At 44.8% G+C, this 25279-nt stretch overlaps 1 protein-coding gene across 4 annotated transcripts in view; it reads left to right on the plus strand.

The window, feature by feature from the left end:
• ALDH18A1 (aldehyde dehydrogenase 18 family member A1) overlaps positions 1–25279 on the plus strand; it is a 55225-nt gene that overhangs the window by 21516 nt on the left and 8430 nt on the right. For 2 of the 4 annotated variants that reach the window (XM_040624337.1, XM_040624336.1), the window contains exons 9-18: positions 551–695; positions 1593–1666; positions 2813–2906; positions 5781–6001; positions 8156–8293; positions 10012–10207; positions 10313–10434; positions 12685–12871; positions 13894–13989; positions 16442–17448. In XM_040624337.1, the coding sequence (XP_040480271.1) occupies positions 551–695; positions 1593–1666; positions 2813–2906; positions 5781–6001; positions 8156–8293; positions 10012–10207; positions 10313–10434; positions 12685–12871; positions 13894–13989; positions 16442–16623 (1455 nt within the window). In that variant the 3' untranslated portion in view covers positions 16624–17448. Of the gene's footprint in view, positions 1–550; positions 696–1592; positions 1667–2812; positions 2907–5780; positions 6002–8155; positions 8294–10011; positions 10208–10312; positions 10435–12684; positions 12872–13893; positions 13990–16441; positions 17449–24154; positions 24321–25279 lie in introns of those variants that run through there. The other 2 variants (XM_040624339.1, XM_040624338.1) reach the window with 2 other exon arrangements.

Here is a 25279-nt window from a genome sequence, read left to right on the forward strand (position 1 = left end):
AATCTCTACACGCAGCGTGGCGCTTAAACTCACAACCCTGAGATCAAGAGTCCCACACTCCACTGACTGAGGCAGTCAGACAAATATTTCTTATGAAATCTTTCAGAAATTCTTCCCTCCCATTATTATTCTAAGAAGTAATACTCTTAAGATACAGCATTATATGTGGCAATGGCAGAAACATACAAAAGAGATACATAAAGGCTAAAAGAACTCAGGATCAGACTCTGGCCAAACACCAGACTGGACACTAAGTCGAGGCACAGTAGGTCAAGCGTAGAAGTTATTAGTCCCAGTACTAGAGAGTCTTAGAGCACTGAGCATAAAGGGTAGATTGGCTCATTGTTAGGCAGCACATGCTGAAGTTGGGCTAGAAAGAGGGCACAGGCTGAGTGTGTTTTCAGAGCTTCTGAGCTGTTGGAAACATTCCTGCATATACTTTGATTGCTCAATATCACATTGTATTCTCTGTTTTTGTAAGTTTAAAGTGTGGATGACTAGACCCTGCAAAGGTCTGAACCTCATGTTGGGATCTAACCTCTCTTATTAGGTGAAAGCAGCCCTCTGGGCTTTGCAAGGTGGCACTTCTGTGGTTATTGCCAACGGAACCCACCCAAAGGTGTCTGGGCATGTCATCACAGACATCGTGGAGGGAAAGAAAGTTGGCACCTTCTTTTCCGAAGTAAAGCCTGCAGGTAGGTAGTTCTTGATGGAGTCCCATGGTCTGTGGATGATAGGTAGCCACACCATGGCCTAGATGAGACTAAAGACTGAGTTCTCCTCTAGGAATAGAAATCACAAAATTGATGTGTTGATATCATGAATTCTGATATTGTTTCAGACACTCTTTGCAAAATTGGATTTTGGTTTGTTTCTGTAAAATTTAACAAAACTGGATTTTGCTTTGTTTCTGTAAAATTTAACAAAATTGGATTTTGCTTTGTTTCTGTAAAATTTAGCTAACCTGCTCAACTAGGCTTCTCTAAAAGCACTAGGTTAAAGAATATAAGCATTCTTTTTTTTTTTTTTTTTTAAAGATTTTATTTATTTATTTGACAGAGAGAGAAATAGCCAGCGAGAGAGGGAACACAAGCAGGGGGAGTGGGAGAGGAAGAAGCTGGGAGCCCAGTGTGGGTCTCAATCCCAGAACCCTGGGATCACGCCCTGAGCCGAAGGCAGACGCATAACGACTGAGCCACCCAGGCACCCCAAGCATTCTTTTTCTTAAGAAACATTTGCTAGGCCCATGTTGGATGCCTAGAAACGCAAAGATGCATAAGACATGATATGTACTCTCAATTGTTCACAAAAATAGAATTTCCATATAATCTACGTTCAAAAATGCAAACATGTTAGAGAATATAAGCCAAAGTGGAATTGAAAGAACTCTACAAGACATAAATTATGTTGTCTGCTTTAGAAATATAGACAAGTTTCTTGTATTTATGCCTGAATTAATCTAGTATATTCTTTTGCCATTTTATTGGTCTGAGTGACCTCCGGGAAACAAGCACACCTAGACACTGAGTGTTCGTTCTGTGCACATGCTGGGGTAGCTGTCCGTGATCTGATGTTTGCAAATATTCTTGCAGGTCCTACCGTTGAGCAGCAGGGAGAAATGGCTCGATCAGGAGGAAGGATGTTGGCCACTTTGGAACCTGAGCAGGTAATAACCCTAGCTAATAGTTCTGTTGGTTTTCAGGGTAAGTCATGCTGTGAGGTTTAGTGCACAGTCAAGCCTGTCTCCCCTTTCGTTCCTCATGACCCCACACAGTTATTCTAGTTATAGGTGTGATTCAGATTTGTTCCGCCTGTTTTCTTTCTCCAAATTTTATTTTCCCTTTTGTCTTTTAAGCCTGAAGCCTAAGGTAGCTTTTCATCTCTATGATGTTCTGAGCAAAAACATCATGAAAATGATGAAACCAAGGAGGCTCCCCAAGCCTGCCACATACCAGGCATGGAAGTGGAGGAAAACTGCTTATCCTAACTCATCCGAATCACCTAACTTACTTTTTAGATGCAAGCTCAAGAGCTTGCTCTCTAGTCAGGGTCCTGCCCACAGTGAAGTGGCAGACACGAGCAGTCTGGAAATGCAAGACAGTCAGATGGAAGCTGGGGATTGGCTTCCCAAGGCTTGTGTTGTTAAGGATGGATTTGAAAGTGGTGTATTTAGGTTTCTTCAAGGGAGCGCTTTGGCCTGAGAAAGAAGAGAATTTAAAATAACTGCAAGTAGAGAAAGGAAAGCAAAGGAAGAGCTTAGCTTGTCTCTTAAACCACCACCCTCTTCTTCAGTAATCACACTGATTTGCCACACTTCTTAATCTAGGTGGGTAAGGACTTAATCAGGCGTCCAGGACTGGGTTTTCTCCCTTTGGCTGAATTCATTAAATAAATAATTGTGTAAAAAAAAAAAACTTACCTGGGAAATAAACTATACAGCCAGTGATATTGAGTTTGCGGAGATGGGTATATCATGCCGATTCAAAATGCTGGCCCCCTTCTTGGGGACAGATTGTGTCTGTCATTCATCGGAGAGATTAGTAGTGAGAGAGGAAGGAAAAAATGAGGACAGCCAAGCTGGGGAATGAATGATTAGAGGTAAGGAGATTTCAGTCAGTGGTGACCTTGGATTTAGGAGCAAGGCCTGGCTCATTCAAAGGAGTAGGTTTAAAGGTATGCTGTGCAATAAAAAAATAAAAAAAAATAAAAAAAAAATAAATAAAAGTATGCTGTGCATTCTTCTTGGATTAATGTGTTTGCTTTTTTTTTTTTTTTTTTTTTTTTTTTTTTAATGTTTTACCTTTCTTCCTAGAGAGCAGAGATTATCCATCATCTGGCTGATCTTTTGACGGACCAACGTGATGAGATCCTGTTAGCCAACAAAAAAGACTTGGAGGAGGCAGAGGGTAAAGACCAAGTGATTCAGAGTCAATGTTATGGAGGATTTCATTTTGGTTTTTGTTCTTTGTTTTACTAATAATTCTTATCTCATAGTCTGCCTAAAGACAAGATTGTTATAGAGAAATTACATATCATACATCATTTTTATTAAGAGATACTTTCTAGCATTCATTGGGCTTTTTCAAATTATACATACCATCTCAAGCTCCAAAGGGCTTTTTCTGTACCCACAGGTCATGAGCCATGGATGCTATGGCAGTTTCAGGACAAAAAAGAAAAAGATTGAGGACCCCATCATTTTAGACATTTCACTAATAGCAGCTAACACTTACTGAGGACTTTCCATGTTGCCAGGCATTGTGCTAAAGGCTTTACAGACAGGATATCATTTTATCTGTAAGCATGGTACCTTCGAGTTAGTTACTGTTTATTATCCCTATTTTATAGAGGAGGAAACTGAAGCACAAACAAGTTGTCATATGCCTAAAAACCATATGGCCAGTGATAGATCCAGGATTCAAACCCATATGGACTGTGCATATAAAATAGTTGTGGAAGTAGTTTGTGGGTTCTATGATGAAAGATAGTGTATCTCGTAGTTAATTAATCAGTTTGTAGTCTGCCCAGAGCTAGCAACAGATGCCATCCACAAATGCCCTGAGATGCAGATGGTAGAGTGAGTGATATGTCCGAACTCACATTGCAGACAGCTAAATATATAGAGAGTCAAGTCAGCCCTCAGTCTTTCTATCCTTCCTAATTCTCTATCTCCACCCTAAAAAATGGGGGGTGATTTTATGGGGTTTTAAATTTCCTTTTCTCTTGAATAAATGTGTCTTGAATTAAACATCCAGATTAGTGGTGTTCCCTTCAAAGAAACCTTGCAAGGCTCATCAACATTACTTTGATTTCTTAAAACATTTGGAGCTATTGTGTTAGAACTAACTTCCTTTAGAGGTTACATCTGGTCTTTTAAATTTTTGCAGTATTGGAAAGTCATAAAATAGATTTTTCAGAAATGGAAGAAATCTTGGATGATAATCTTATCCAGTTGTTTAAAAGTAAAAGAATTAAGATCCACTATGGTTAAAGCTTTTGCTCAAGGTCACACAGTTAGTTGGCAGACTTCTGACTTTTGGTCCCAGTTCTGTCTCTCTGGAAATTCATAAAGACACGCAGCAGCTTAAGAAGAAAGTCCTGGGTATACATGAGCATGGTGGTCCCCTTTGACTTGGTAAGCCCATTTCAGGAAATGTATCCTAAGAAACTATTTCAAGAAGAGAGAACCTCTCTGTACGCAAAGATTCTTGGAGCAGGGTTATTTATCACCTTGAAAACTGCAAACAACTTCAGTGTTTAATAACATAGGTCTGGTTAAGTGCATTAAGCTATGTTAACTCAGTGGAGTTTTTAGCAGTAATTACAACAATTTTGGCAACATGGAAAACATACATGCATTGTGAGGTGGAACACTGGAATGTAACATTTAACACACTATGTTTAAAACTTGATGTTAACACATAGGGAGGGATGCCTGGGTGGCTCAGTCAGTTAGGTGTCTGCCTTTGGCTCGGGTCATGATCCCAGGGTCCTGGGATTGAGTCCCACATCGGGCTCCCTGCTCAGCGGGGAGCCTGCTCCCCCCTCTGCCTGCGGCTCCCCCTGCTTGTGTGTGTACACAAGCTCTCTCTCTGATAGATAAATTAATTAATTAATTAATTAATTAAAATCTTTAAGAAAACACATAGGGAAAAGTGAAAAAATGGATGTATCAGTAAAATGATGATTTACCTTTTTTCTTTTTTTTTTTTTTAAGATTTTATTTATTTATTTGACAGAGATAGAGACAGCCAGCGAGAGAGGGAACACAAGCAGGGGGAGTGGGAGAGGAAGAAGCAGGCTCACAGCGAGCCTGATGTGGGGCTCGATCCCACAACGCCGGGATCACGCCCTGAGCCAAAGGCAGACGCTTAACCGCTGTGCCACCAGGCACCCCCCGCTGTGCCACCCAGGCGCCCCTACCTTTTTTCTTAATAGTGTTGGTTCCTCCCCTCCTAAGTAGAAAACTTTTTATTATTTTACCTTGGTGGGTGTGACTATAAAAAAGAAAGGGAAATTTTTCATCATCTCATCTCAACATTAACCATAGTAATGATTTGTGATGTGTTTCCAGGTGATTTTCCTGGTGTGTATGCATGTGTGTTAGGAATATGTGTGTCTTTGTATGTAGAGAGAATCACAGCATGCAAATGGTTGTATTTAAATTTAAAGAAAATGTCATATGTGAAATTATCAGAATTCTATTTAAGTTTTTATTTCAAAAGAAAACATCTTTATTGCTTCTGATTATAAAAATAAGTCATTACAAAAAAATAATGCAGAAAGAGAGATCATCAGCAGACATCTCCATGTGCACATGCATATATGCAAAATTTGATGAATAGGATCTTATGCATGCTTTTTTGTGGTTTTGCCTTTTTCACAAACTATATCCTGGACAGCTTTCCCTATCAGTACATATAGATATATTATTTGTAATAACTGCATTGTAGCTCATCGTCTAAATTTTTAAGTTGAATTTGATTCTTTCTATTGTAAAAATGCTGTGACAAGTATCCTCATTACATGCAAGTTTGCTAGTGCAAATGACAGATTTCAGGAGCTGAAGTTGCTGGCACAGTGGCTATTGGTGTACGTGCTTTTCCATGACAAACTATCCTGCCAAAAGCCCCCTAAAGAAGCTGTATAAGTGGCATGTCACTGTCTTCTCAAGACCCCCTAAGTTCGTGTCTGTTCCTAACACAGTGCAGTGTGTTCAGTAAAGCAGCTGCAGCCTGCCCAGAGCTGCTCCTTTATCTTGTGCTCTTCACACCTCTTAGGGAGACTCGCAGCTCCCCTGCTGAAACGCCTGAGCCTCTCCACATCCAAATTGAATAGCCTGGCCATTGGTCTGCGACAAATTGCAGCCTCCTCACAGGATAGCGTGGGGCGTGTTCTGCGCCGAACCCGAATTGCCAAAAATTTGGAACTAGAACAAGTGACTGTCCCAATTGGAGTCCTGCTGGTCATCTTTGAGTCCCGCCCTGACTGTCTGCCTCAGGTATGTGCCTGTCATTGGGGTAGGGGAAGAATGTATTTTCAGGACTGGAAATAAGTCTCCCATGGATAGTTTTCTTTTTTGTCTTTTTTTTGGTGAGAAAATCTTACCTTTTTTTCTCCCCCAAAGATAATTTTTGCGACTTTTCAGGTTTTAAAGTAATTTATGTTACTGATTCTTCCAGCCATTCTAAAGTAGGTATTCATATGTACATTTTACAGTTGAAGAAACTGAAGCTTATAGAAGTTACTATTCCTGTCACTTGTAAAGCGTGGAGCTGTAACCTGAGCCCAGATGAAACTTCATGGCACAATGCAGAAGCACATTTCTGTGTCTTAGCTCACTGGGGTACTTTGTTCCCTGACCACTTCTAGCTTCCTGCAAGATCATTCATCTACTACCTGGTTTTGCCCATGTGAAAAAGACCCCTTTATTGTTAGTGTCACAGATGGTCTCCTGTAGGTAAATCTCTCAGGAAAAAGAACTTTCAGTAGTTCATGGGAACTAAAATGCAACCCACTTTAAGGAAATTGACATATCACTGTCTAATGTTGAGAAACTATGTGTTAAAAGATTCTTCTAAGCAGCCATGCCTTGATTTATAAGGTGGCATTAGAGGGTTGCCCCACTGGTTACCCACTCTCCCAGAAATCTGGGACCATTTTCCCACCATTCTGACCAGTAGGATGATACCGGCTCTTTCTTTGCACTAGCCTCAAAGTCTCAAAGAGAAGTTCTACTTAAAAACAACAAACAAAAAACCAGCACCTCTTTACTATAGGGCATAGAGTGAACATGGGAGTCTGACATGCTTTGTGGTAAATACTTCCTGACATGACCTAAAACCAGCTTGTTCATCAAGGACTCCCATTCCATCAGGGTCTGTCCTCAGGCCCTGGCTGGTGCTGGCACACTGCCCCCTTTGGCCACACACCTGTTTGCAGAGATACTCCAGTGAAAACTGTAGAACCCTAATCTGCTAGTAGGAATGGGTCCATGACATTTCTCTGCTACTTTTCTCCTATACTTGCTGATACTTCACATGGAGAAAGATTTCTTCTTTAGCCAACTACCGCTGAGGTTCCTCCCCTGGCATCTTATCTCTGGATGGCATCACAGAATCCATGTAATCTAAAAGTTGTATGCAGTCCGGTGTACTAGTGCATTTATGTAGAGAAGGTTTACATTAATTTTATAAGGGGTCCATTAGCAACAAGAACAAAAAGGGATTAAGAACTACTAATCAAAATTAACATGTTCAGGCAAGGTTTTTAGTTACGTTTCTTTTATTACATTATAAAAATGGGAAGATTTTCATTCATCCCAAAAACATTCAAAAAGTTAAGCTTCAGGCCTTGGATGATCAGGTCCATGTCACTAGCTCTTTGCTCTAAGAGGATAACCCTTCTTCTGGGTGGCCTGCTTTTCACTGAGTATCTCTGCAAACAGGTGTGTGGCCAAAGGGAGCAGTGTGCCAGCACCAGCCAGGACCTGAGGACAGACCCCAATGGTATGGGAGTCCTTGATGAACAAACTGGTTTTAGGTCATGTCAGAAAGTATTCACCACAAAGCATGTCAGACTCCCATGCTCACCCTGTGCTCCCTGCTTGAGCTCCTTTGCCAGCAGCCTCTGCCACAGCTTGTCCAGGGACTGGTAGGAGCTCTAATCTTCTCCAGGTTCTCAGCACCAGGCATTTAGAACTCTCAGAACAGTTACAGGGCCAGAGTAGGAAGTGGCTGGAGATGCCCCCCAGCCTCAGCCAAAGGCAGCTGAGCTGGCTATCTTCCACCATGGCCAAAGTGGGGAGAGAGCCATGTGACGCTGGCCACTTAGGTTACTTTGCTAATGATGCTGAGCAAGCCATATAGTTTAGTTCCTGAGATCGGGTGCTTTGGCTCTGGAGTCAAGGCTGCTAGCCCTGTCAGTTATAAGCTACGTGTCTTTGGCAAGTCTCTGGGCTTCAGGGTCTTATTTGTAAAGCAGGGAATAAAACAAGTATTTAATCCACTGGGATGTTGTGAATATTAAACAGATGAGGCTTCATAAAGTGATTAGCACAGTGCTTGGCACAGGAGGAGTGCTCACTCAGTGAGTGCTAATTGTTCTAATTATTGCTTTTTCCCTTTGGCTCACTGTTCCCCTCTTTGATCTGCAGGTGGCAGCCTTGGCTATTGCGAGTGGCAATGGCTTGTTACTCAAAGGAGGGAAGGAGGCCACACACAGCAATCGGATTCTTCACCTTTTGGCCCAAGAGGCCCTCTCAATCCATGGAGTCAAAGAGGCCATACAGCTGGTAGGTCCTTGGGAATGAGCCACATCAGGGCCAGAATGCCAGGTCGGGTGTTTGGGTGTTTGAAGCAAAGCTTATGTCACCTAAGGCCAAGCCATTTGTACAGGCAAGCTTGACTGGAAGAATGGCAGGTCCTGTGCACCTGCTCACACTGGATGATGCCAGAGGCTTTCTTGGCCCATATGGGTCTTCAGTGGCTTGGGAAGGCCACACTCATATAGCTGTGTCCTGGCACTATGATTTATAAGAATGTCTGTTAGTCCTTCATTCTTGGGGCACACTCCCCTAGAGTATGAGGTCAGGGTTCTGCTCACTAGCAGAGTGATTTAGAGCAGGTCAGATGAAACACATTTTATGAAGCCATCATGCACCATATGAATATGAGGTCATGCTATTATCACTATTGTTGTTATGCTCATTATTTTAACCATCATTTCACTCTCCTCAACCAGCAAGCGGAGTCATTGAACTAGACTGTAATAGCCAGAGTTTACTGAGCACCTGCTGTAGGCAAGACAGCCTCCATCTGTTGCCTCATTCAGTCTTCACAACAACCATAATGGGAAGATACCATCAGTATTAGGGAAAAAACAGGCTCAGTGCTAAAAGTTACTCACCTAAAAACACACAGTCTGTGGTAGAGTTTAGATTTGAACCTCGGCTGACTCCAGATCCTTCTTTCTCCGTGGAAGCCCACTTAACTCCAACATTCCAGGATTCTGCTGGCTGCTGGGACAGTCTATAAATCTGCTGCATTACATGCTCACTGACAAGAATTGGGTTTTTTCTTATGGCAACAAAGAAAGTGGAAAGGGCACAGATTTTAGGGCCTCAAATCCCAGCTCTACCACATCCTAGCTTAACTAGACAGGTTTCCTCCCAGCCCTCTCCCTACTGCCTACAAGTCTCATGTGAACAACTCGATGACTTTCCATGTATCCACATACACACATACATAACCACCAGCCGTATCCAGCTGTAGAATGTTTGCAGCACCCCAGAAGGTTCTTGTGCCCTTCCTGATCACTATGCCCCCTCATAGCCACTTCTTTATTTCCTTCACATTCAATCTGTTTTGCTTATTCTTGAACTTCATTATAAATGGAATCATACAAAATACACTCTTATATTTTTTAAATTTTATTTATTTGACAGAAAGCGAGTGTGCAGGGGGGAGGGGCAGAGAAAAAGGGAGAAGTGGGCTCCCTGCTTGATCCCTAAGATTATGCAGGGGCTCGATCCCTGAGATTATGACCTGAGCTGAAGGCAGATGCTTAACCGACTGAGCCACCCATGCGCCCCCACTCTTTTGTGTTGTATTTCTTTCGTTCATCTTTATGTCTGTGAGGGTCATCCACAGTGTTACTTACCTCCAGCCATTGTCTTCTCTTTTTTATCACCATGTCATGTTCTGTTTACATGTATATGCTACAGTTTGTCCTTTCTTCCGTTGGCCACCTTTTGGTTTGTTTCCAGTTTTGGGCTTCACAGAATAAAGTTGCTATGAACATTCTCGTACATATGTATTTGTGTTTCTGTTAAATAACATGACCATATGGGTGAAATTAAAAAATCAAGAGGAGGGAAAAAGGCCATAACCTCAGTGTCCTGACACAAGTGCTTCATCCCAGGGTAGAGCTGCTCAGCAGCACTGGTGGGTGCTGCTACTTTGTATTTCATGAGGTCAGATGTCATTTTGTTTTTACTCTGTACCTCTTCAGGTGAATACCAGAGAAGAAGTGGAAGATCTTTGTCGCCTGGACAAAATGATAGATCTGATCATTCCACGGGGCTCTTCCCAGCTGGTCAGAGATATCCAGAAAGCTGCTAAGGGAATCCCGGTGATGGGGCACAGTGAGGGGATCTGCCACATGTATGTGGATTCAGAGGCCAGCGTCGATAAAGTCACCAGACTGGGTGAGCCAGATGGGGCCCCTGCTGTACGCAGGCAAGACACTTCTCAGATCCTCTGTGGCTCCACAGCGTGTTACTAGAAACAGTTCTTTGTCTTCCTTCTTTCAGTCCGAGACTCTAAATGTGAATACCCAGCTGCCTGTAATGCTTTGGAGACTCTGTTAATCCACAGAGATCTGCTGAGAACACCATTATTTGACCAGATCATTGACATGCTGAGAGTGGAACAGGTATGACAAGTCCCAGGACTCACTCGTCACTTCCTGTCTTCCATTTTGAGATTTAGAAGCCTGTGGGATTAGACCAGGAGCAGCTGCCATACCTTTTAAGGCAATTTAAGAAGCGGTATTTGTGAGCATCTGTTGTGTACAGAGTTCTGTGCTAAGTACACAGAGAGTAAGACACATCCCTGTCTTCTCACAGTCTGGTAAATGGAAGAAACCCATACTCAGATAGCTGTATTACAAAGTGGAATGTGGTAAGTGCTAAAAGAGGTCAAAGATAAGACAGATCACGTGGCAGTTCTGTTTCTGGAAACCTTTTATTCAGGCAGCAGAGTTCAAAGGTTGTTTCTGAACACACATTCCTGTTTGGATTTGATTTTTTTTTTTTTTTTAAGATTTTATTTATTTATTTGACAGAGAGACAGTGAGAGAGGGAACACAAGCAGGGAGAGTGGGAGAGGGAGAAGCAGGCTTCCCTCTGAGCAGGGAACCCGATGGAGGGCTTGATCCCAGGACCCTGGGATCATGACCTGAGCCGAAGGCAGACACGCTTAATGACTCAGCCATCCAGGCGCCCCTGGATTTGATTTGAAAAGATTGTGCAGAAATGTTTTCAAAGCAGAGATTTATATGTGTCCACCCCTCCACCAGTGTCTTCAATTACCAGTATTAATGTACTTCATACAGTGATATTTGGGAGTCAACAATTTGCATAATGTTCTCTTTGGATTATTTTATTACCATTTCATTGAGGTTGTAAAAACCAGTGCTGTTAAGTTTCAGACAAATGTATGTTCCATCTTAAATTACTAATTGCCAAAAAAAAAGATGCTCTCCAGGCAAAAATGGACAATCTTAAGTTTTCTGGCAGAACACATTGTAAGCTTTAATATCTGATGTCATGGCCCCCTTTCATAATTACATAAACAAGCACAGCATTTAGAGAAAGTGGCTGCTGGCATTGGTTGCTTTGACCCCAAGTGTGTGTCTTTTCCATTTCATCCTTTAGCTGTAAAGGAAGGCTCCAGTCAGCTTATAAATGGGTGGGTAGTGAGAACCTGAAAGCATTGTTTCAAAATGAAAAGGCACCCCACAAATTAAAATGGAGTTAGATCACATGATCACTCATGTTTGGGGCCTTCCTTGACATTATTGGCCTGTTTGATGGGCCACCTATGCATGCCAAACACCACACTGGACTGGACTAGACAGGAGGAAAATTTTCCTCTAGCCGGGAATAAACCTCCCAGTCCTGATTCAGACAAACCCATGATATCCTTGCTCATTTTCAAGATTGCCTTGAAATTCTCTAAATTAAAATCAATCAATATATATACTTCATGTAATACCTTTGTGTTGCAGGAAGTAAACCAGCAGGGTGACTTGCCCAGAGCTAGGGCTCAGGGATGGGTTTCTTATCCCTGAGGAACATGGTTGGACCCCAGGCCTGGAGGAAGCGGGTCCCAGGTAAAAGGGCCTCGGGAACGACAAGAACAGGATAAACACCGCTTGTTGTAACTTGAGTGAAAGCAAGACCTTGGTCCCAAAGAATCAAGGCATGAACGCTGCCCTGGAGAGGTCTCAGAGAATGAAGCCTAGGTGGGATCAGACTTGTGAGGGGGGCCCTCAGTGACCAGCCCCCGATTCTTTAATTCCTCCAGCCAAGAGCACGATTAGCCCCAGAGTCTGTTGCTGAGCTGAACCTAGAGGTGGGGCCTGACTGACAAAAGTTGGAAGTCTGACAGGTAACAACAGTTTGAGGTGGCTACCAACTAAATACTCTTTTCCTCTGAAGCACACCTAGGACTTCTGTGGAGGGAAGGGAGTAGAAATGTATACGAGTCATCTCCCCCTTTCCATGTGAGTCCATGTCTGGGTCCCATATGCAGGGGACAGGATTTTTGTAGTCAAGTGTTTGTTTCAGTAAGATGCCAGCAGTCAAGGGCTTATGTCGATAGCCTGTTAAATGCCTTGCACATTCTTAACATTCAAAGGCTTCCTGCTTAAATCCCTGCTCCAGTTTTACTGAGGGCCCCTTGCTGGCAAGTGGCCAGTTGGCATTTTCAAAAGCAGAGCATCCTGGAGGGTGTTGGGCTGCTTCTAAAAGTGAGACAGGGTTGGTTTAACCGTCTGCCCCAGCAGCCACAGGCTCCGTGCCTTCAGGCTCATCCGGCTGTTTGGTCCTAGCGGAAGAAGTGCGAGCTGGCTTCCTGCTGCTGTGTTTATGTTTTCACCCCTCGACTTCCTCTGTTCCAGGTGAAAATTCACGCAGGCCCCAAGTTCGCCTCCTACCTGACCTTCAGCCCCTCTGAAGTAAAGTCCCTCCGAACGGAGTATGGGGACCTGGAATTGTGCATTGAAGTGGTGGACAGCATCCAGGAGGCCATCGACCACATCCACAAGTACGGCAGCTCGCATACAGATGTCATCGTCACGGAGAATGGTCAGTGCGCACATACACACATGCCTCAGGCGTACGGTGCCTGCTTTTTCCGCCTTGGTCTCCATGGGGTCCTGCTCCTCTCAGCCCCTCTGGCTGCAGGAAAACATAGTCCGAATAGACTAACGATAATGCATGGCATCGGTTGTATTTGTGGGTTTGATGAGTGCTCTCCCATCTGCTGCCTCGTATTGTTACAGCGGCCCCGGGGGAGGAGGCAGGGAAGAGATGGTTAGCTATACTCTGGAGATGACTCACTCTGTGTCACAGGGATTACCATATAATCCAGACAGCAGTCTCTCCAGGCTACTGGAATAAGCCCGTTTACAGCTGAGGAAACCCAGGCTCAGGAGGTTGAGGGCAGAAGCAGCTCTCCACACACATTCATTCGTTGCACAGATATGTACCAAGAGACTGCCGAGGTGTCAGGCACTGGAGGCCCAGCAGGAAAGGCAGCCAGTAGGTCCCCTCAAGGGATCTACAGTCGGTTTATTGGGGAGTCCCAACACCACTAATAATAATAGCTGATGTGTTTATGGACAACTTACATGTGCTGGGCTCTGGGGTAAGTGCTCTATGGATGTCAAGTCCTTTTATCCTCCATACAACCCTGTGAGCTAGATAAAATTGTCAGTCCCCAATTCGCTCAGGTACAGAGAGGTTCAGAAACCTGCCCAAGTTCACCCAGCTAGTGGGCATGGAATTGGAATTCAGACTTGGGCATTCTGGTTCCGGAGCCTTATAAAGAGATAGTATAGTCAGGCCATTGCAGCATTAAGGGTATGTTTACAGGGGGAGATCTGGATTCCAACCCAGTCTTTCCCAGACAACTACTCTTTTCATAACAGGGACTGATGAAGCTAGTTAGCCTTCTTTCTCTTCAGATTTTCACAAGTCTGCATGTTTAATGTGGAGAAGCTCTTCAGGGGCCTGGGCCAAGGCCTGATCAGTCCCAAGTGTGTGACTAGAAGGAGGGATATTTTCCATGGGTCACCCTAACTCGGTGTCTTCTGTTTATGCTGCAGAGAAAACAGCAGAGTTCTTTCTCCAGCACGTAGATAGTGCCTGTGTGTTCTGGAATGCCAGCACTCGTTTCTCTGATGGCTACCGCTTTGGACTGGGTAAGAAAGATTCTGGTCAGGAGAAAAAGAGGTCCCTTTGTGAATCACTGTGTGGTCCAAGGAGCATGGTGAGAGTGGAGGAGACTCCTGTCCTTTAAAGTCACATGCTTGATTAAGATAAAAGAGAAGAATTGTGGGAGGGTGGTTGATGAGAGAATCCTCAGAGCAACCATGGGCCGGGAGAAGTCCTGTGTCCTAAGCATTTTGTGTATGAAGAAGGTAGGTACTTGCTTTTCTTTTTCATAGATCTTTGAGATTCAGAGAAGTGAAGTAATTTGCCCAGAGCACCCCCCAGCTGTCTCTCAGACCCACACTTGTACAAATCCAGAGGCTGGGTTGCTCCCACGGTATAGGCAGAGCACAGCATTCCTATGTGCACGGGTCGTGACAGGAGTGCCAAGGTCCCTCGGGAGCTGTTGTAGACTCCTTCAAAGAGACAAAGCCAGGTTGCCTGAAAGGAGGGATTCCCCATGAGGACAGGACAAAAGAAGGCTTTAATACGTATGCTGGGCTTAAATAGGCAGCATCAAAAACAAACAGGTAAGCCCAGAGGTGCAAGGTTTATTTCTAAAGCACACCTTTGAATAAAAAGCTTCAGGAAAGTGCCCTTAAAAAAAAGAAAGGAAGAAAGACCCTCCTTCTCCCCTTCCATCATTAGAAATAAAATCTCCAGGGGCACCTGGCTGGCTCAGGTAGAGCATACAGCTCTCATTCTCAGGGTTATGAGTTCAAGCTCCATGTTGGGTATAGAGATTACTTAAAAATAAAATCTTAAAAAAAAAGAAAGAAAGAAAAATCTCCATTCCCCAGTTTGGAGTTTTTTAAGACAGTCTTTGGTTTTCAGGGGTACCATTATAAAGAGCACCAATAGGCATTTATGACACATCTGAGAATTATTTCAACCACTTAAGACATTTTAATCCCTCTGAACTTTTGAGTAGATCTGCCTAGAAAATAGTTCTCAGTGAATTACTAAAGGTTGTTAAGGAGAATTTTACTCAGTTATTCTTGGTCATTAGACTCTTCACTGATAGTCTACCTGTTTCTGTTCTGTTGGGGTTTTGATTTAATTGTCACATCCCTTGCACTGATTTTTGTCTTCCATGTTGTTGAACAAGAAATAGCAGCGTACTTTTAAGGGCTGAGGTGTGCCTAGCTTTCAAGCAAAAGTCCAGGATGGGGGAAGAGCAAAAGACCACTCCGTTGTCTTTCCATCACGTGCTCAGAGCAAATGCTCTAACGCTGGTTGAGTCAATTCCTATGAAGTGTGTTAATAATAGTGAGAGATGGTGTTTATTGAGCATTTACATATTCCCAGCACTGTGCTGCGTGTATCACATGCATTGTGGGTTCTATTCTTTTCCTCGTTTTCCAGATGAACTGAAGCACGGGAGATGGTTCGGCCACGTGCCCAAAGTCATGTGGTCCCTATGCTGTTTAACCAGAATTAGAATCTGGTGGTCACACTCTCCTTGCCAACCACTACTCCCCAGCACGTCCCCACTCAGGCCTCTGCCCCTGCAGGTCTCTGCCTGCAGCACTTCTCCGCCTGCCCCTCCGCTGGCTGGCTCCTTGTCATTGTTCAAGGTTCAGAGGAAAGGGCCTTCCTCAGGGAGGCTCTCCCTAACCACTCTACCGGTGTGGTGGCCCCCGGACCCACGCGGTCTGTCCCAGCACCCTTCCCTGCACTCCCATCACCACATGAAATTATTTGCTGAGCTGTTCTTTGACTGCCTTGCCCACAGAAGCATGAGCTCCAAGGAAACACGACCTTGCATCGGTTATTCACCACTGCCTCCCCAGGGCCCAGAGTGGTGCCTCTTACACAGTACATGCTCAGGAAAGTTGACGGACAAGGGAGCCCTGCCTTGTTGTATACCATGCAGAGCACCCAGCCAGATGCAGGAAAACCCCTAACGCCCCGAGTCTAAGCTTAGAGCAAGAGGGAAGGAAAATGAACATGTATTCAATATTTCATGTATTCAGTAACTGTCTAGTGAATGCCTATGTGCTAAGAATTCTGGGGGATACTGAGAACACATCCCATCCCTTCCATTCCGGGACTTAGAGAGTATTTGAGGAGATGAAACCTCAATACTGGACATTGTTGTATACCTCAAAAAAATGCCTGCATGTCAAATTATGATACAGTCTAGACACTAAGCAGGTATCAGAGCCAGCACTCCTAGTAATGTCAAAATGCATTTGGGATAAAAGTGCTGAGGAGAGCCCACACATTGTGTTTCATTAGAAGTAGGGGATTTGTTGTGATTCATAATGACTGGAGGACACTTTGAGGGGACCGTGGAACTCAAGCTGATCTGAGGAGGATGGAGCAGAGTGGGTAGGGTGAGAGGGTGCCACGTGGGGAGACGGAAGAGCTGTGGGTCTGATGGGTGGACAGGAAGCAGGGGCTGGGAAAAGCCACATCCTCATCCATGCTTTTTCTCAGGAGCTGAAGTGGGCATCAGCACATCGAGGATCCACGCGCGGGGACCGGTAGGACTTGAGGGACTGCTCACTACTAAATGGCTGCTGCGAGGGCAGGACCACGTGGTCTCAGATTTCTCAGAGCATGGAAGTTTAAAATACCTTCACGAGAACCTCCCTGTGCCTCAGAGAAACACCAACTGAAAGCATTCCAAGAAGAGCCAGGAAAGATTCAAGAGGTCTTCATAGCTAAGCGTGTCTTAAGAATCTCAGGGGATGAGCCAGGTCTCATCTCCCACTTCCTGGAAGGGTCTGCCTGTTGGAAAGTGCGGCTAGATGCTTCTGGGCTCCATTTGGCTATGGCAGTCTTGGCTAATGTGCATAGTCCATTTCACCCTTCTCTTTTTTAGTTAGAGAATAATCGCTACGAATGGGGACTTTGCTTAATTGCTGCAGTTAGGGACTTTGCTTCACATGGTCCAGTTCCCTTCACATGGTCCAGTTCCCTTTTTCCCCACAAAAAAAGGCAACGGGAAAATCACAGCCACTTTTACCTTTTTATCGCCTCAATGAGGTAACGTCTCCCCTGATGCTTTAGAGCCCATCGCACTTATGTCTTTCCACATTTCATCTCTTTACACTTACGCTCATCTTCAAAAAGGAAAGGTTTGGAATTTAGAAGAGGGGCAGCTCTTTTTTTTAGCATTCTTATCAGAAACAGTAGCAAAAATGGACTGAATCTTTTCCACTGGGAAGATTGACCTTTTATATTTATTGTGGAGTAAAGATAAAGCAGCATCCCTGATGCTTGTGCCTCTGCGGACCCAGAAGATTCGGCATGATCAGGGATGCAGTTGGAACCTGGAGCTGCGAGTCCCAGGATGAAGTATCTACAGCAATTATGCTTGAAATTTTTATATAAATTATTTTGTCATCCTACCCTTTCTTTTCCTCTAAAACAAAAATTAGGTTATTTTAATACTTCAGATTCTTCCCCCTTTTTGAGAAATAAAGTTCTTATGAAAAGCCTGTGCGCGTGGTTAAAGTCCGCACTCTCACTTGTCCTGGTCCTCTTCATCCTCTGCCCTCCCTGTGGCCTGTACACCCACTTTGACACACTGGCTCCTCTTGGGAAGCTGGTTGGAGAGAGCATCTGTCTGCTGCGTGTGTCCGTGGAGGCCACACAGGCAGATCCCAGGGGATGGACCTGGACTGAGAGAAGAGAGGAAAACAGGAGATTGGGTCCCAGGAGCATACGGACTGAAAACATGGTGATGGAATGAGGTCGGCGGGTATGGACAGCACAAGCGTGCCTCCACTTGGACGGCTGTGCCCCAGCCCCAACATCCTTCGGAAGACCCTTCCTTCCTCCCTCCAGCTCCTGTTTTAGGGTCCCTGGTGCCCAGCAGTCTGCAGTTGAAAGCTTTCTTGTCTCGTGGGGACCCTTCCAAAGAGAGAAGCGCTCACTGACATACCGCTTCTTATCCTCTGAGGATGTTTTATGAGCACACAAATCACGGTGTCATGTGGAACATGTTCTCAGGCCAGCTCCCAGCTCTCCCTCTCCAGAACCTTACATGGTCTGGCAAGCCGCCCTGCCGGCCCTTTCCTCGGAATGGGGAATTCTGGCATAGCTTGCCTGAAAAGGCAATGAAGTCCTTCCGGAAACTGTATGGCAAATACCACAATCAGCTCCCAGGCAGACAACAAATACCCCGGAGTCGAAAATAGAAAGTGACCCAAGAAGGCAGGGACCCTTGGGGAAGACTGCACTGAGGAGGCAGGCCTGGATCCAGGCCCTAAAAAAGATGAGTCAGGAGCAGGGAGTGGGCTGAGCATTCATGCAGGGGACTGGCCCAAGCAGAAGTCCAGAGCTGGGGGTGAAATGCAAGTCTGTGGAACAGTGAACACACCAATGCGGGGCAGAAGTTCGTGTGGGTATACAGGAAGGTGTTCCATCCCAGACAGCTGAGAGTGGTAGAATCCCACAGGAGCCACCCTTCTTGGGGCAGGAGATGGGAATGGGTTTTTTTTTTTTTTTTTTTTTTTTTTTTTTTTTTTTAAAGATTTTATTTATTTCTGTGACAGAGAGACAGCCAGAGAGAGAGGGAACACAGCAGGGGGAGTGGGAGAGGAAGAAGCAGGCTCACAGCGGAGGAGCCTGATGTGGGACTCGATCCCGGTACGCCGGGATCACGCCCTGAGCCGAAGGCAGACGCTTTAACGACTGCGCTACCCAGGCGCCCCGGGAATGGGGTTTGGGCTGGAAAACACAGCTACAGCTCACTCATCCAACAAGGCCATTTCCCCTATAGCAACCTCAGGCTTAGTACTTTTCTACAGAGGCCATGGGCCAATGGCATTCTTTATTTTTCCACCAAAAGTGAAGAGATCCCCAAAGGAGGGTCAGAAGGCAGCCATTGCCTCATAAGTATCCCCACGCAGGCAGTCTTCAGTACTTACTGGTTTGTCCTGTAGGAAGGGGGCTTTTTATTCTGAAATCCCTCCTGTGGTCCTGCCCTTTTCGTAGCTACCAACTCTGGACAACAGGCTGTTGAACCAGCTAATCCAGAAGCTCCCACCTCCCCCAACAAGGGGGGAAAAGCCCTCTGGGATATGTAAGATAACAAACATTCTTCAAGCCAAGTTTATTTGAGTTTAGGTTTTCTGGTGCAGCCAAAATATGTCAGTGATACAGTACATACATACATTATGGGGCCATTAGGAAAGTATTCATATGGGGGCACCTGGGTGGCTCAGTCGGTTAAGCCTCTGCCTTCAACTCAGGTCGTGGGATCGTGCCTCACATCCGGCTTCCTGCTCAGTCGGGAGCCTGCTTGTCCCTCTCCCTCTGCCTCTCCCCCTGCTTGTGCTCTGTGCTGTCTCTCAAAAAAACAAATTCCTAAAAAAAAGAAAATACCCATATGAAAAGAAAGGTGGGCAGCCAAGGACTAGATTATAAGAGGTGTTATTTGCTCTATATCCCTTATGCTATGGAACCATCTCTCCTGTGTTTTGCAGTAATCCCACTCAGTCTCTGTGATTCAGGGGAGGTTATGCTGATCACCCCCCTACCTCACTATTTTTAGTGGTAGTCACATGACTCGGCTCTGATAGGTCAGAGCGCTGTTTCCCTGCTTACAGTGACTGCTTCAGGGCTGGGCATGTGATGATTTAAACTTGGCCAAATGGCATGCTAGTAGAACTAAATTTTTACTGCAGTTATTAGGAAAAACGAACTGCCCTCCTCTTTCTAGGTAGAGAGAAGTATTCAACACAGAGGAAGGGGAGCCAGGGGAAATATAAAGACTTTACCCGCCTGGCTCCATCAGTGCCTGAGCTGGACTGGAAGGCTGCACGCCATTGTTTTCCTTTTTTCGCTTGAGCTAGTTTTAATTTGGTTGAGTTTGAGTTTGAGTTCTATCCCTTCCATCATTGAAGACCGGATAACATACCTGTGTTCAAGTGTCTGCTCTGCCACTTACTAAACAAGTGACTTTGAGCAAGTTACTTAGGTTCTGGGAGCCTCAGTTTTCTCCTGGGAACATTAACATCTCCTTTGTCCTAAGTGGTAACGTAAATGCTTGGCACAACACGGGCATGTGGCAAGCACTCAGTGGGGCGGGATGGCTACTTGGTGTGATTTTTCAGGTGCCCAACTGTGTGCTTGGCTCTGTACTCCACAAGAAACCAGAGTTTTCTCCTGTTACTCATGAGGCAGTTTTCAGAAGCCAGATTTTCCCATCCCAGCTTCATCTGGTCACCAGAAGCCCAGCTTTGCCCACCGGATGAGTAAAGGAGAAACAGAGCACTGAGCCTGAGATCAAACATTTCAGCACCTAGAGCAGGTGGGCCGCTGCCACTGAGAAGGCAGTAAGCAGTACAGACCTTACTTGGGGTCTGGGAAAGAGAAGGTGGACCCAGGTGAACGTCATGCTCTGCCTGAAAGAAGAGCTGGTCCTGGTTTGGCTGAGGGGAGCAGGCCTGCTCTGTGCAGGGGGTGGGAGCAAAGCAAGAGACTTCGGGTCTCTAGATACTTAACACGTGAACACTGGAGAACAGCGCAGAATACATGCGGTGTGTGTGCGCTTTTGAACCGGAAATTCATATCGGAACCTCCAAGAAAACACAAAGATTTTGCATATTTAGATGAATCCTCTGGCAGTCTTGTCTGGCTAAGGCTTTAAATCTAATCAAGTCTCTTTTTTGACTTGGAGCAGTTGTGTTGATGTGATTACTGCTCACTTCTGCCCCTCAAATGTACATGCAACAGAATATTTCTGGGTAGCATTTTGTGTCCTGTAACGATAGCGACCATGAGGCTGCAACTGTGGGAGTGTTTTCAGGTACAAGTTAACAGAACCCTCAGCTCAAACTAGTTTAGCAAAAGGAAGGGTATTTATTGGGTTACATAACTGAGGAAATCCAGACGTGTAGTTCAGGCATGATTTGATCGGGGCTTGGCTCTCTTTCTCTGCAGTTCTCTATAAAACAGTGGTTTTCAAACTTGAGAATCTCAGAATCACCTGCAGGGTTATTAGAATAGATATCCTGCTGATTCAGTAGGTTGGGGATAGGGGCTGAGAATTTGCATTTCTAATAAATTCTAATAAATTTCCAGCTGCTGCTGCTGCCACCAATCCAAGAAGCACACTTTGAGAACTAGATGTCTGCCAGCAGCAAAGCTGTCCACATTGTGGTAGGATGATGGGAGGGCGTCAAATAAAACTACCATCAGACAGAAGTTGTAAGCTCCACTCTTACTAAACTGGCCTGAACCAATCACTGTAGTAAATGTAGAAATTGAGTTGCCTTGTCCCAGGAAATACAAACTTAACTAGGGCTTGAACATGATAGAAATTCATTTTTGTCTCAGGTAAGAAGAGGTCTGGAGGTAGGCATCCCAGGGCTGAGGCCAAGGCTCCATGATGTCATCAGGTACTCGGGCTCCTTTCAGTTTCTGCTATCGCATCCTAGGGTAAGTCCCTCATCCACGTGATAGTGATATCCCTACCATCAGAACCATGTTCCAGACAGCAGGAAGGAGGAGGAACTGCAGACAAAGGAGTACGTGACAGCTGCCTCACCCAAGTGACTTTCCAGGAAGGCCCATCCAACTGCTTGTCCAGATCTGGCTCGTGACACCTCTCCTCACTTCTACAAGAGATCTGGGGAGTGTGACTTTTTTAATCTGGGCACATTGTAGCTCTAAGAAAGAGTCTATCCGTAAGGGAGAAGAGAAATTGGATAGGGGAAGAAAGTTATTCTGATTCAGGGCGATGGGAGGGGGATCCATTCACCTAAACAACATACTGTTTCGTGCAGCCACGTGGACAACTCTAGCTATGAGGGAGGGAGGTTGAGAAATACAGCTTTACAGTTGGGCACACTCCTCCCTGAACAAAAATCAGGATCCTCTTCATAAAGAAAAAGAATGAACATTGGGTAAGCTGCTAGCACTGTTAGCCACCATTACCCTAAACCCCCTCTAAAGAGTAGCTTTTTCTAGAAGCCTCCTTTGTTCTCTTGAGCTCATTGATGAGTGTTGTAAATCAGGTTTTGTGGTAGGATGTGGGAAAGCCGAATTGCTCTGTAGGAGATGGAGAAAAAGTGAAATTCCTGGGCACTTTGGAGGGGAGGGTGGGAATTTAGAGTTGCCCTAGGCAAGAGGGTACAGACTGAGAATCTGCAGGAAATTAGGCTGGAGAAAGCTAGACCACCAAAGTGTAAAAAAAGCCATCTGTCTGTAAACTGGTAGCTCCATGGGGCTAATTCTCTTGGAGGTTCTTGAATTTTAGAAAAAGGCAACAGTCACAGTAACAGTTATTCCAAAGAATTAGCCAGTGACGTATTGGAAAGAGCCTGCGTTTGAGAGTCATACTGCCCTGCATTGCCAACTATAAATTGTGTGAACTTAACAGAGTTACTTTTACCAAAATGGGCCTCAATGTCCTTAGTTGGAAAAAATAGAAGACGAACACCTACCAGTCAGGAGAGATTCAGGTAATGGATTGAACACCCAGCTCAGGGAAGAAGCTCCATCAGCATTAGCCACAATTAGCAATAGGGCCCCTCCTGGTATGTCCGTCTTTATATTCCCCAGTGGCCCAGCTGGGAGCAATGCCTACAGGTGCTCACTGACCACCTGGTGAAACAGACCACTTTGGCAGAGTTATGGATGCGGCAGGGGGCAGGGAAGGGGGGGGGGTTCCTTCTCTGAGACCCTTGGACCATTAGGGACTTGGTGTGAGGGTGGCAGCCTAAAATGATCACACATCTTTGCTGACCCCAACTCATTTCTAAACAACTGAGGAGTGTCGTCATTCTCACCTAGTCATGAATGTAGTCTATCGGAATGGATGGTGGGTTTCATGTTACAGTGTCTTTTCTGCTAGTGCTTCTGGCAAAAATCAATGAATAATTTCATAACTGCTCCTACTGGCAGAACTCCCTCTTTAGTGAGAATGAAATTTAAAACTTGGTTTAGTCCTCACTGAGCACCTATGATATGTCGTGTGCTGAGAATAGGAGACACTCCCTCCACCCAGTGGTTTGAAGCTTAACCTGTCTGAGAATTGCTGCTCTACCCCAAGATAGTCCTTCTCCTTAACTCCCAGTCTTTACTGCCTTTTTGGCCCCCATTCCCAGGAGAACCCGTTGACCAACAGGAAGGCACTAAACTAGACAGATACACTCCAGGATGGAAGGGAGGAATGTTCACTGCCACCTCAAAAGAAAAGCAACCCGCTCTTTATTCCATGTGGTCCTAAGATTCCTCTAACACTAGAGGGCAGTCTGGCCCCATGGACCTAAGGAGGCCTGCCCTATAGCCCACCGTCATCGCCATCCTCGCGTTCACCTGGAGACAATCACTGGCACAGTAAAATGACTTTCAGAAACCAATTTACCTAGGGGATAAGAACGCAGGCTTTTTTTAGACGAGAGACAGAACAGGGTTTGAACCTAGATTCCACCATCTTCTAGCTGTTTGCCCTGGGGTAAGTGTCTTAACTTCTCAGAACTTTGGTAATGGGTTTTGTGAGACTATATGTAAAACACTCAGCACAAAGTCCAGCCTATGATAAACCTTCAATAACTGTTAACTGTTATGTTTATTTTGTTCTAAGGAATATCTTTCTCTTATTTCTGGACATTGCTCTTTTATTTAAAGTGCAAACTTCTCTTCCTAGGAAATGTGGTTGGGGACACTCTGAGGAGATATCTATTATGTATCAGGCACTATAGTAGGAACCTTGCATGTGATGTCACAGCAATCTCAATGAGGGACTTGTTATCCCTAGTTTACAGGGACAGAAACTGAGGATAAAAGAGGTTGAGTAAGTTGCCCAAGGTCACACAGTTAGGAAGTAGTAGAACCTAGATTAGAGCCTAGACACCTGGGCTTCAGAGCTCTTCCCCACCACAGCGGGCTGTACCAGTAGTATTTCCGGAGAAGCTTCTTGTACCTTAACCCAAGGTAAGTTGTAAGGCTGAAGAAGGAGATTGCCATAGCTACTAACTGGACCCCTTTTCGAGTAATCAGATCCTAGGTCTGCTCCAGTTTTGCAAGAGGAGATGCTTGTCTGGAAACTCTCCTCAGCACCTGCCCCTGGAGGGAGCTGGCTGCAGCTGAATTATTTAGAGAGTCTGTAGACACTTGATATAACGAGCAGGTGTGGATGCTTCTCTGACTTTCTCTGACATGCCTTTACTTACCCCTTTTCCCTCCCCCTAGTTGCCTGTGAGGAAAATGAGGCATCAGTCGGTCTCCACAGCGTGTACGTGTCTATCTCCTCCTGAAAATTATTGTAAGTGGACCATTTTCCTTGCAAATTTCAAGATCATGTTGCTTTGAGTGGAAATTGGTGTAACTAAGACCCCAACTAGTAAATGGATAAATTGTCTTTTCCTATTGATACACAGTTCCTTTTCCTCTATCCTAAGTTTATACAAATCAAACTTGAAGACTGAGTTTGTATAAATGAAAAAACCAGGTAACAAAAATGTTCATATGTAGATTTCATCAATGTAAAAAAACAACACAAAGCAATTACACTTAGGAAAAAAGACTAGAAGGAAATGTGAATATAAAGGTGGCACTTGGACTGTAGTTTTTAGGCCATAACAGCATAGGGAATAGCATAATAGCAATTATTAATAACTCCAGTGATAAGGGTCATGGGTTTTCTAGGATCTGCTCGCCATTCACACATCCACCCCTCACCTTGACTGTCCATCTACCACGTCCTTTCTCTCACTTCCTGTTCATGGGCCACTGCGCAGCCTCAGTTGTCCTGGTGGGAAAGAATCATTTCCACATCTGCTCCTGATCTCTGTCCAGTCTGTGACTCCATATTGTTATCAGCATCCTCCGAAGTACCCCAATTAGATTTCAATGTAAAATCAAACTGAATCCATTGAATCCTAGTTGATAATATTTTAATCATGATCTCTTTACAGAAAACTATTTGAAAACAATTAGCCCCTAAAAATCTTATTTTTAAAGAATATTTATTGACATGGGGGAGAGGCTTACTACAAAATGTTGAATAGAAAAAACTAGGCTAGGGGCACCTTTTTCCCAGCTACTAATATTTATTCCTATGGGAAATTATTGGTATGATGGTGAAAATAAAGTTTGTCATAACAATTTTTAAATCTAAAGAGAGGCTTATTTTTTTATCCCATCCCCTTTGGCAGTCTGTCTTTTGCAGACAAGAAATCAAGGCTCGGAGCGTTTAAGTCCAGACTGGCACCCAGGGGTCATGGCCCCAGAGGAGAGACTGTACTAGTTAGCTCTAGGGCGGCTCCAGCCTGTGGCTCTGGGCCCCGTGGTCACAGCCCTCCCAAAGCAAGGGGA

Source organism: Ursus maritimus, unplaced genomic scaffold (assembly GCF_017311325.1).
Source record: "Ursus maritimus isolate PB19 unplaced genomic scaffold, ASM1731132v1 scaffold_7, whole genome shotgun sequence".
In the NCBI taxonomy this organism is placed as follows: domain Eukaryota; kingdom Metazoa; phylum Chordata; class Mammalia; order Carnivora; family Ursidae; genus Ursus; species Ursus maritimus.